A 12,400-nucleotide genomic window follows, 5' to 3' on the forward strand; every position below is an offset into this window, starting at 1 on the left:
TAGTGCAATCATCGTAACAGCTGTCATGTCATTCGAAGTCAAAGGCATCTTCCCCCTTATTACCATGCCTTGCCAAAAACAAGAAAGATTCTGCTGTCCCCAGACCATTTGCCAAAGGCTCAGTCATCTGATCTTTTGTGGAGTTTCTCCTCCCGCCCCCCCTCCCCATTATCAGGGATTCTTAGAAACTGAGAAACATTTTACTTTAGGGTCCCTTAGCAAATAACTGCCGACTCTGGGATTTTGAGATAGATGTACACCTTGTTATTGATTTTCTCAGTTTTGAGGAAAGTAATACAATACACAAAGCTGATAATCGTGATCATTTCAGCATGGACATAACCAGAGAGTCAGTCTCTACTTCCCTCTGGTCTTGGCTCTGTCCCCTCTGTTTGTGCTTGCTCTCTCAGTTCCACAATTTGTGTAGCTTTGTGTTTTATGGTTGATTAAGTGCCATGTCTTAAGAAAGAGCTCCAATAAGACTATTCATGCAGTGGGATGGATCAGGCTGTCTTTCTCCCATGCGGATTCCCCGGTGTCCGGTAGTATAGCCCAGCTGATATTGCTGCCTTTCCCTTAGCACAGGCACTAACTAGCACTCTGTCCTCTATCCATCTATTTTCATAGAGGTGGCGATAACGGTATTTTTGAGACTTCTGTACCTCTGCCAAATCGGTTGAAATTTGCCACCTAGTTCCATAGTTACTGGGGCTGACTGGCAAACAGCAGAAGGCGAGATTTCCTTAGAACATTAACCTAAAAACCATCCCCAAATGGAAAGGCAACGTGTAAGAGAATTTATGGTTTGTTATTTGCATTAGCTGTCATTTACAAAAGACAGAAACTGTGTGTAAGTAAACAGGTATTTTTATAAAAGGGAGAAGAGAGTATGTACACCAGACATAACAAATGCAGGTTGTACTGGAATATGTATGGCATGCAAATTAAAATAGAAACTTCTCTAAAACATTGACACAAAGGAGTAAAGCTTCAACACAAAGCACAAGGCATCAGACTCCTTTTGGATAATGATGGGATGACACTTTAAATATGGTGTCACGTTTACCCATTGCAACAACCATCCAGCCCAAGACATTTTTCGTTATCTCCTGCCTGTTTTTTTCAGCCCTCCATTGGTTTTCCAAAAGTCCCTTCCCCAAACTAACTTCCTCGTGGAATCTTCTCATCGTTATTGTCATAGTGATATAGTAAATAGGCTAAGGTGTTTAAAATAGCAATATACAGCTCTTGCATAGCACTTTTCGTCATAATAGAAAAGAGCACTTCTGAATAAGATAAGCACAATTTTCTTTATCTGATAAATGGATACTTGGTGATTAAATATATAAAATTCCCACCTTTTGCAAGAAGGCAGAAATGCTTTAAAGGTACTGTAATTAAGCAGCAGCTTACTGTTACAAAACTGAACTTTTACTACTGAGCAGGGTTTTAGTGAGCTCTTTAAGCGTACCCCTAGTTTCAAGGGCAGGTGTGGTTTCATTGTAATCACTGGATGAGCTAATGCGCACAGGAAATGGGTAACCGAGGCACAGTTCTTGTTCTGACATAAAAATTCATAAGCTATTTTTCATTCATATGGATGCAAATCACTTAACTGAATCCCTTGCCTCATGCGTGTTAAACGTTTAATCCTTTAGTGTCTTTCCAGTTTTTATCACTCTAAGAAAAGATTTGCTTAAAAACATAATAGTGGAAAAATATTTATAAAGAAAAACAAAATAATTACAATATTTCAATTCTGTTACGATCAGCAACTCCTTATGGCACAGCTGTCTCCGCTTTTCTAAAATATTGCTAGAAATGGTCAACATGGAACTCAGAATTTCCAGAATGAAAAGACAAAACAAATCAAATGTTGTCATATTACTACGGAAAAAGTGGAAAAAAAAAAAAGTAAATACTCATTTTGGCTGAATAAGCTCCTGCAAAGGTTGAAAAGATTGTGAGAAAGAATAGCCCTTTGTTCTCTTCATTCTAGGAATTATTTAGTGTGGAATTTTCTTGAAGGCCAAAAAATTCCAAGTAGCTACACTACATGAAAAAGTTGAAATAATGTCTTAGAATCAGCACGATGACAGTAATAATTACTAGTAACACAAAAGTATATTACAGCACTTACATTAATGAATGTCAAATAACACCGTGTATTTAATATACAGGCTGAAAGTTCAATCAAAAAAAAAAAGAAAAAAGCGTATTCAGATTTAAATGTCTCAATCAAGAAGTGTTTATAAGAGATATGCAGAAACAATGCCCTGTCAAGATCTACTCATAACTCATCACTTTGCTACAGGTATATCAAATATTGTACATTCTATGCCACCAAAGAAAAAAAAAGTAAAATATCTCTTGTAAAATTCAAGGAAACCAGATGTGCAACAACAACAGATTGCTTCAGAAATCATTCTCCTGCAGGGACTGGGTCATTAATGTTTGACTGATGTTGGTTAATGAGCAGATCTCTGACAGAAAGAGTCCCAGCATCAAAGAATTTGGTGTCCAAATTGTCTAAAGATGAGAATCAGGAGCAGTGCCAATGACGCAAGCATTCCAGGTGTGGGGAAAGTACATCAGGGAGGTGGTTTTCTGTTGCTGTGAGGACTCTGAATGCTACGGGAACGTTTACTTGACACCACACAGCTTTCTTGGTAGACCTCCTTCACCTGGATGGGGGACACTCTCCCACCCATCTTGCAAGCCAGGGCACTGAGAGCAACACCTCAGCACGGCATGGTGCTGGGTAGACGTGCTCCAGAGCAGGTTGCAGGCTGTGGCCTGGCACGTCTGCAAGGGCACCGCATTCCATAAAGCTGTACTTTTAAAGCAAATCTCTTGATCACACTGCTTTTGTGCTTTGGCTCACATTACAAAACAGTCTCCGAATACGCAAACTAGATTCCTGCTAGATGAAACTGAACCAGAAGGTGAGCTCCAGCAGCATGCCTTGTGTCTGAACCACTAATGGCAGGGGTTAGTGGTTCACTGACAGCTAGGCCAGACTCGAGCAGTCAAAAATTAAACAAGATAGTTCCTTGGCAGGACCCGTTCTTTCTTCAGACCTATTCTTCTCATGCAGCACCAACTGGTATCATAGGTATGGCCTGTAACTCAGGCACTACAAGTTGTACCGCTGAGGAGCCCATGACATCTGCAGGCTTTCCCCATAAATCAGAAACTCCCTCCCATTACTGTGCCGTTCAACATCTGGAGTCAATTTTGCATCATTCAAAACTATGAGAATGTTGTGGAATCAGGTCATTCCACCCTGCATCAAAGTCCTTCTTTTATTGGGGTGGGTGGGGGAAACATGACAACAACAACGTTCTGCCCCAGTTTACCCTATCTTTAAATTTAAAATGGTGAGGGACAAGAAGGAATAATAGACTAGCCTGCTTGATTAGAGAAGTGGAAAGAATGATTGAGGGTAAGTGCATGCTGCAGCTGAGAAGCAGCCTCAATTAGGCCACTGGAGGCCTCTGCTGCCGTGCCTTGTTTGCTGCTTCTGCTCCACCCTCCTTCACACTGGCTTGGGTGCCCCTGCCTTTGGCGCAGTCGCAGACCGTCGGTCCAGGTCCACTTATGAGCTATCTTTGGAAGATCCCCCAACGGGTGAAACTGCTTGGTCTGTGGCACTGCCGGTGGTTTGCAACACCAGGGTACAAGCAAATCTTTGCAGGAGAGTTGAAGGGAAGATTTACTGAAGCAATGTTTTGAAACATTACTGGTAGAAAACAATGGAATTATCACAAAATGGAATTTCACGCTCCCAGCAAACCCCCGCCAGAGACAATGGACTGACAAACGGCGTGCAATGGAAAGCAAGAATGCAAGTTCCACAACCAGTCCTCTCATACCTACCATTAATACATCTAACCTACTAAACTTTGTGACAGCAGTTCAAAGTCATGTTTTGCAGAAAAAAAAAAAAAGAAAAAACTTTAGCAGGTTTTTCTTTAATTGAAAAATCTGCAATATTCTGACTAATTCTGAGTCTATTTAAAAAAGAACAAATTTCTTTAATAACTTCAACAAGCAAACTAGGTCATAAGAAAGCTGGAAAGCTAAACTGGTCTTGCTGCCTGGCATTTTAAACAGTAGAAGCTTTACAGTCAAATCCAAAACTACCAACAAATACCAACAATCTTAATCCATGTTTCGCCATGATGTTCTCATGTTTGACAAAGAAAGGGTACCAGAAGGGAGGAAGCATAGCAGGAAGGATAGATAATAAAAGTGAGTGGAAAAATGTTCAAAACGTGACCAACAGAGATTTTCTAAAAATGCAGAAGAGAAACTAGCTGTTTGTCTGGAACAAAGTCATCTGGAAGCAATAGGGACAAAAACAGGGGAAGGGGAAAAAAAGCACAAAAAAGTGTAAAAGAAGGGGAGACCCTCATGCGGCAAAGCATGTGGCTCAGTGTGAAGCAAAGCCTAAAGATAAGTCTGAATGGGAGTGCATTGCTGGATTTAGAGGAGGGAAAACAACAGCAAGAGACAACAATACTTAAGTACGTACCTACCGACAGCTTGCCGTTTTCGAGAAAACGTGGGAGTTTTAATGGCTATTTCAGAGCTTTCTAGCTAAGCCGGAGATTTCGGGCTGTAGAATGCTGCTGAAGAGGACACAGTGACTCTTGCCTGACCAATTACTTTACGACAGACCAGCTAATATTGGAATAGACCGTTTCCAATCAGCTGGTCCCTAACATAGCCCTTTTGAATTTTGTCAGTGTGAAGGAAGAGTTTTGGAGAGACCATTTTGTCTGGGAGCTGGTACCTGGTCCCTAGGCATGGCCTGTGGGGATATGTTTATACCCACTAAAAACTGCTTTGCCTGCGTAAAGCACCATTTTACTACTGAACGTAAGGAGGAAAAACAGGATAGGAATGTCCTTAGGACATTTTGGGTGAGGAACTTTTACAAACTTATTCCAAAAAACCAGTAGAAATATACCTAAAAGAAAACACAGGAAAACTGAAAAGAGCAAACCCCAGAAAAATCACTGATGAAAAGAAAAGTAAAAGTAACATTATCAAACTATATATATAATTGTTTTCATTAAAAAAGAAGGAAAAAAACCACACCTACCGCCTGCAGTTCTGGTCGGGTATCTCCCCTCCTCCCCCCACAAAAAAAATTAAAAAACACAAATAAAATAAATTAAATCTTTCGTCATCCTGGTTCCTAACTGAAACAATTTCTTCCCTCGCTACTCTATTTACTGAATAAAGCTGTTAGAAGTCTTAAGAAAAAAATATGCAGTTCTTCTGAAATGCTGAAACTGAAAGTAGAACTTTTTTCCCTGCTTTTTGTAATCCTGGAATTATTTTAACAGCAGCCGTTCCCTGCCCTGGTGAGGGGAGATGGGTGCTGGGTGCAGGTGTCCTGATCAGAAGATCAGGATTGTCCCAGCTGAGTTGGCAAAGGGTGTTTGAATGAAGGTTATTGCCTTTCTGGGAGCTGCGCTGATTTAAAAGACATCGCTTTGAACTGGAGATCAGCACTTTCTCTCTGAACTGTAATGTGAATTGCCTATCATTTAGTTCTGTTAATGATTTAGATAATATCTTCCATTAACTCTAATAACGATGGCTGTGATTCACCAGAGTGCTTAAACATGCAAATAGCATCGTTTAGGCCAACGGAATTCACACGTTCAAAGTTAAATGTGTGGCTTAGTGCTTGGGCGAATGGGATTCCCAATGCACTCAATGAAGTCAAAATGTTATAAGTCACATTGGTAAGATATGTACTTAATTAATTTTCGCTTTTTTAATAAATCGCAAGAGCTATGGTGGAGAGACACTACAGAGTCCACGTGAACAGAATTTAACCTTCAGCGGTGGGACCCGAGTAAGGGATGCCAGATTTGCATGGCAGCTGGTACAAAGTACCTAGACCTGTATATTCTGCCCTTCAGGTAGCTGGGAAACGTCCTCTGCACTCCTCAGCGCTTTGCCAAATCTTTATTTCCCTTCAATGAATGTATTAAAACACATAACAGTGGAATTTAACCCTCGGGATCCTTATTTTCCATCTGGAAGTACATCTCTTGAGAGGTACCCACAAAAAGGGCTTTAATGGGCCAGCAGAATCATATTTCTGGAGGACTCCAGACAAAATACATCCAGTGTGCACAGTGGAGACCAAAGCAGAAGTACAAGAAGCAAAGGAATTATTCAGTGAAACCAGATATTTTCCAGACTCCACATTTCCCTTTACCAACAAGATAATTCACACCTTCAAAATCCAGTATGGTTTTCCCTTTTTGGCAAAAAAACCCAAAACAAAACAAAAAAAAAACACCCCAAAAAAAAGGTCATTTCTTTATAATTTAACAGGATAAGAAAGTTTGTGATGAAAAGGTTAAAGATGGAATCATCAACGATATAGGTAGAAGTTTGTCAACTGGTAACCAGAAACAGTAGCAAAAAGTTTTCTCACATCCTCTCTGAGCAGCACTCTGAACTGGGCATGCCGGGTTTGATTGATTTTTCTAAGGATAATTGTTCAAGAAGGGTTTCTTCCTTGGATCAAAGAATCCCTCCACAAAAATATCGTCCGTGTCTTGCACTCATTTATACAGCAGCTGCTGGCAAATGAGCCTAATTCTTCAGCTAAAGAGTCTGACCACAATAATAGAATGAAGTGAAAATGACCAAAGAAAAAGAATGTAAATGGTGTCATTTTCGGACCCTGCCACTGGCCTCTGGGAGAAGACAGCAAGCAAAGCAGAAAGCGCTGGCACACTGAGCTCCCGCAGCCCCAGCGGGCAGTATCTGGGCACCGATTCCTAATGTGCCGTTGAAGAACTATTCCCAAGCTCCAGGGAGGGAACTTGCAAAACATCTTCAGCAAATCTTCAGGAAGGTCCTTCTTCTCCTTTCGTTTTGCTGTTATTTCCCGAGCTTCTCCACCTTCAGACCGGTCTCACTTTTTGGCTATCAGCCAAGGAGTTTGACCCTTGAAGTGGCAGACAAATGGTTTCATGTGAAAACAACCAGGCAGAATTAACAGTCATCAACAGTGACTTACAGGTTTTAGTAGGGACAGGCCCTGAAACTAAACTGTCAGGTTCAGGGTGGTGTGAATCCAGCTTCTACCATCTGGGTTTTTCTCGAAATGCAAGGCTCTTACGTTTGGGAAGAACAGCTCATCAGTAAAATTCCACTGATTGGCAAACTCTGGTTTATCCCCAGCGGCTGATAGGATTGTGTCAACGGGAGGGGCTGTAGGAACAGCAATCTGAAAGGGTTACCGATCTACTTCAGTTAAAAAAACCCAGGCTGTAGTCTGCAGCAACCACGGGGAATGTTTCTCACCATTTTCCTACCTTTATGATAGGTGAGTGGTTATCTTACACGTACCTTTTGCCCACTACTAGATCAGTTGTTTGTCATCTTCTATACTTTAGTACGACTGCTGCAAATAATCTCAGGTCCTTTCTGTCTGTGTATGCTGTGTGACGTGCGGTGTTCTCATGGTAGTCAGCTGCGTGAAACACTCGTGACTCAAAGCCCAACAGAGGCACTGTGGGTTTGCCAAAACACCCCCACACACTAGGCACCCAACTGTCAGCCTTTAGTGTCACAGGCTGAGCTCACAAAAGCATTTAGGTGTGCTCCTGCTCCCTGGAGAAAACTCTGGGAATTAGCTACCGTGGTGCTCTTCAGAATTAGGCAGGAGCTGTGTTTTCTTCACAGCTGAAGTCTAACAATCCCTTTTGCCACGATGCAAAAGGAGCTGCTGGTTTGCAAATGACAGTAGAAATTAAACAAGTTTTCAAGTCAGCAGACTTTTCCTACAAAATGTCATTCTCAGAAAGGCTTTAAAATGCTTTTCGCTGAATTAAGTTCAGTGTTTTAAGGGAATCCAAAAGGAAGCATTAAACAAGCCTCTGAAGGTCATAAATTCTGCTGCCCCAATGAGCACCTTTAGAGTCCAGCAGCTAATTTGAAGCCAAACCAATGCTATGATCAGAACAGGCTGAGACAAGGAAGAAAAAGGTAGCAAGGATAAGAGCATACGTTGACACTCTGTGTGTGCCTGTGTTTTGCTGACAGAAAGCAGATGAGTCCTACAGAAGTTGTGGCACCAAAGCCTCTTGTGGTTGGCACTGGTGTAAGTCAGGAGCACCTCCACTGATAACAGAGGAATTGTGCTGGGGCAAAGCTGAAGTAAAGAAAAACCAAACCTCTTTTCCTCAGACTCTTCCTCCTCCCCTGCCTCTTTGCCGACACAAGGCAGGTACTTTCAGGAGGTCTGGCAATTGCATTGCAAGGTCTCCTCTGCCCCAGACAAAAGCTTTCTCCCTCACCAACATATCAGTTGAAAAACAGCCCAAGAAATAAAGCAGATACAGTATCATCTGGAGACTCCTTTACCTTTCAGTAGCTGTGTTAAGACAACATAACAGATGTATGCTTTGTTTGCTTTTGGATAAGACAAACCCAAGCAAAGACAATCCCATGCAGCGCAATCACAAGTAGCAGTTACAAGACAAAAATACACCACAGACACCAAAGGGAACGGAAGGCATTGGCAGGTTCTTTCAGGGATCTATAAATTTTGGGGGATTAAATATAGCCAGCATTTTGAGAAGGGACCGAAGCATTCAAACTACCTACCTTGTGGGCTGAACACTACAAGACCAGAGTAGGAATTCACTCCTGCCCCTACTATAGCCTTCCAAAACCATAGCTGCCATCAGCATTCCTGGTTGGGTCTTTAGTAACTGTTTTGTGTTTAACAGGTGTATAATTAAAACACCAGAGGTTTATGGCATTCGTTTAAATAAGTGCTGTTCCAATTAGCTAAGCTTCACAGCTGCAAAGCCTTGTAACAGGGAGCTGGGTCTTACACTAATGAGAAACCACACAGGAATCCCTTGCTGCTCTGCAGTTCATTTTCTTTCTGTGCTAATTCAGCTCCATAAAAATATCCTGCATGGAAAAGTTTCATCCAAAGGACAACGTTGGCATGAGAAGAGATGGTTTAAGTATTGTGAATTAGTTTAGGTTGAAAGTTGCAAGGAGTTCCCTAACCACGAGAGCAATCTCAGTCGGGAACAGCCTGCAGGATGGGGAGGTAAGGGACACAGGGTGGCAGAAACCTCACTGTTTTTTAGATGAAGTTCAATACATTTCTGAAAGTGTGAGGTGACAAATGGATTGGAACAGTCAGGGACTGGGCTGGGTTCCTCGGGCAGTCCCTGGCAGGCCTTCTCCTCTGCATACAAGAGAAGCATATCTCTTACTCTGTTCTTTTACTCTGATGGTGCTAAAAGGCTGTATGGAAATCAGCTGGAAAAAATAATTAATTAATAGTTTGTAAACAGATGAATACTTGAGCATAGGGGTTAAATATGGGAGGCAGTGGTGACTGCTTCAGCTGGCAGAGCTGTAGCCAGGAGAAGCTGTTGTGAACACAGCCTATGGATCCATACGTACGGCACCACAGGAACCTGGTGGTAAAAGCTACACAGCGATGCTGTGGGAGAGGGCGCTGAACTCCTTTTTGTGGTGGCAGCACTGCGCGGAGAGCTGGACTTCAGCGGACCCGTCTAACTAATGAATTACTGCTTGTGTTTCTCTGTTGGGATTTCTACACACTGCTAGCTTCTCTCTGCCCCCCTGAAACTTCTGGGTTGCAAACTGTCTTCCCCCCTTACATGAAGGACCAAGGAAAGGGGTCATGTTTCAGAGAATAGATTTAGACTTCCACTCCTTTCCGAAGAATAGCATATTGTGATGTTCGCTTTAGTCTGATAGTGTAGTTTAGACTTGAGACATTAACAAAGGTAGGTCAAGAAGGATAACTGCGGTGTACGTATGCAAATTATAATCACACACTCCCCAAATTTGCATGCGACCTTTGTTTAACATTTAAAAAGCCATATGGATTGATTTATCTAATAAACATTCATTAAGGTATCATCGAGGTATTCAGCCATATGCTTAATTTTAAATGAGGCTTTAATTAAGCTACTTGCAGGTCTATATTTAGAAAGATGCTAGAATTTCTTGCTGACCGGGGCTTGTTGTCAGGAGGGTTGTTCCAGCTCATGGGAGATGCTCTATTTTATTTTTATTTGTTATTATTTCCAGCTCATGGGAGCTGCTCTATTTTAGCCAGAGGCAAAAGGCTAAGAAATTCTCTTTGTTCGTGCTCTTGGGGAAGGTTTTACCCTTCCTGCATAGCCAAGGAGGGGCCTCTAGAGGAGCTGGCGGAGGCTGCACTTGGCTGCCTGAATCTGATCAAGAAACAGACCTTGTTTGATAATTATTAATCACGGAATCTCTAAGTTCCTAGCGTGCAGTGGCTACTGTGATTTTTTTTTTTTTTCCCCCAGCAGTACCTTAATTTAGTCACCACAAATTTGTTAATATTTCACTTTAATAAAAAATACATAATATTTTGAAATAGTCTTGAATGATGCCAGCTTGAAAAATTAAAATTACCTTTAAATCTTTACAAGGCAGTTCCTTTGGGCATTTTTAATGCAATAATTTATTAAGTTCCTATATTTATCATGTGTGCACAAATATCATGTAAATATTACAGCTGTACTCCATGACAAAACAAGCGTAATGCAGACATAGAATTATACAGAGAACTGACAAATGGGGAAGAAGGGAGACCTAGTATTTTCTGTACAAAAAATATGCAGCTTTTTGATAATTTGTAAAAATGCATAACTTTTGGCATTTCAGAAAAGAACACTGTATAAAAATAAATATTCTATGTACAGTAACACACACAGGCCAGTCCAGGGTTAGAATCATCACTGCAAAAGAAAACATAAACAAGTGTTAGTGACAATTCACTAACAATTGTTAGTGACAGCTCAGCAGGGGGGGGAAGGACCATTTCATGGGATGGAAGGACAGTGGGATGGTGTTAGGGAAGCTGGCTCTAGGGTCTCCAGGAGGAAAAGAAGTGGTGCTGGATCTCAGCAGAGATCCTTTTCACTTCTCTGGGCAGCGAGGATGAGAGGTTGGATCCGGGCTGACTCTCTGCCTCCACTTTCTTCCCATCATTGTAGCTTGAGTACTTGGCATTAAGGCACACGCGGGTACTGAAGGTGGGCTAGACCCCGAGGAGTGGCAGAGGCACCAATGGGAACCTCCAAAGGGGACTCCTGAGGCAGCTGAACTATCAGAACCAAAGGGAGAGGTGGCGGGGGGACGACAGGTACTTAACACCCCGCTTTCAGTGCTAGCCCAGAATCGAGCTAACAAGCCCGTTCCCTCGTACAGGGTCTTCCCCAAGTCCAGCGCTGCAGCCCAGCTGCCAGACCACCCCTCAGTGGGGGCACTGGGGGCTCTGGCGCCGAGAGCCCATCGGGGCATGCAGGGGCACCGAGCCGCTGCTCGTTCGCTCTGCCCCGCCTCCCATGGTTACCTGGGGTACGCCAGCTGCCAGCCTCCTAACAGCGTTGACTGGGTGGAAATGTAAGTTTTTGCGCAAGTATTAGAGCACTTCAAGGCCAGGCAGCTCAAAGGCCACAAAATACAATTATCTCCCTTTTAGCCTATAAAACTAACCAGCAATATACAAACAAGGGAGAGTTTTGCTTGCTGCTTTTCAGGCTCAGGAAATCCCACGCGTGCCTCCACACCTCTCTTGCTCTTAGCCAGTCTCATTGAAAAACATTAGCAGGACCCATAGCACTGCCAGCTCAGCACAGTCACAGCATTTCCAGGATTATTTTACCTTATTCCAGCAGCCTTGAACTGGAAGGCCGTCTTCCCCCTGCAAAAGAGACAGATGAAATATCAGTTTAGGACACAGAAAATATTGCAGAGAACGAGCAAAGAAGGCGCAGGTTAACTATTACAGCTGCAACAAACAGTCTGAACCAGGGCTGGAGGAATAGACTGAAAGATATTCCCCACCCCTTTGGAGTGACCCAGGCTTCTGGCTGACACAACCTGCAGCAAGGGCTGGGGCTGAACAGGGGATTGCCTGCGGGCTACGCAAAGAACTTATGTACACGAGGTCTGTAGGCTTGTTCTCATTCTTCGCTGAGGAAGGTGTTTAACCAGGCTTCCATGAAGGAAGGAGGGAACATAGGAGGTACCACTCGGCCAGAAAAATGCCGCAGGAGGTTGGCAGTGGAAAGCAGAAGATGGATGGTCTAGGTCTTCGGGCTTGACTGTATAACACTGAGGTTATAAGCAAACCACAGAGGCAGCACTAACATTGGTCTGAAGGAGGGACTGGAAAAAAACCCTACAGTTCCTTTCTGCCCTGTTTGTTTGTTAAAGGGTTTGCTTTATCACACGAGAGATTGCCCAGCTGTCCCCTCTTGCCTCTGAGAAGATTCTGCTCCAGGGACATTAAGAAGGTAAGAAGCTGGGCAGCCTCTGTGCTGGT

General features: G+C 42.8%; 1 protein-coding gene across 1 annotated transcript in view; it reads right to left on the reverse strand.

Annotated features, from left to right (window-relative positions):
• Nucleotides 1-214: 214 nt before the first annotated feature.
• COL13A1 (collagen type XIII alpha 1 chain) overlaps nucleotides 215-12,400 on the reverse strand; it is a 73,415-nt gene continuing 61,229 nt past the window's right edge. The window contains exons 41-42 of the mRNA XM_054204938.1: nucleotides 11,738-11,776; nucleotides 215-6,985 (exon numbers count right to left, since the gene is read on the reverse strand). Coding sequence (XP_054060913.1) covers nucleotides 6,953-6,985; nucleotides 11,738-11,776 — 72 coding nt within the window. The 3' untranslated portion in view covers nucleotides 215-6,952. The remainder of the gene's footprint in view (nucleotides 6,986-11,737; nucleotides 11,777-12,400) is intronic.

The sequence above is a fragment of the Rissa tridactyla genome, chromosome 6 (genome assembly GCF_028500815.1).
Source record: "Rissa tridactyla isolate bRisTri1 chromosome 6, bRisTri1.patW.cur.20221130, whole genome shotgun sequence".
NCBI classification, from domain to species: domain Eukaryota; kingdom Metazoa; phylum Chordata; class Aves; order Charadriiformes; family Laridae; genus Rissa; species Rissa tridactyla.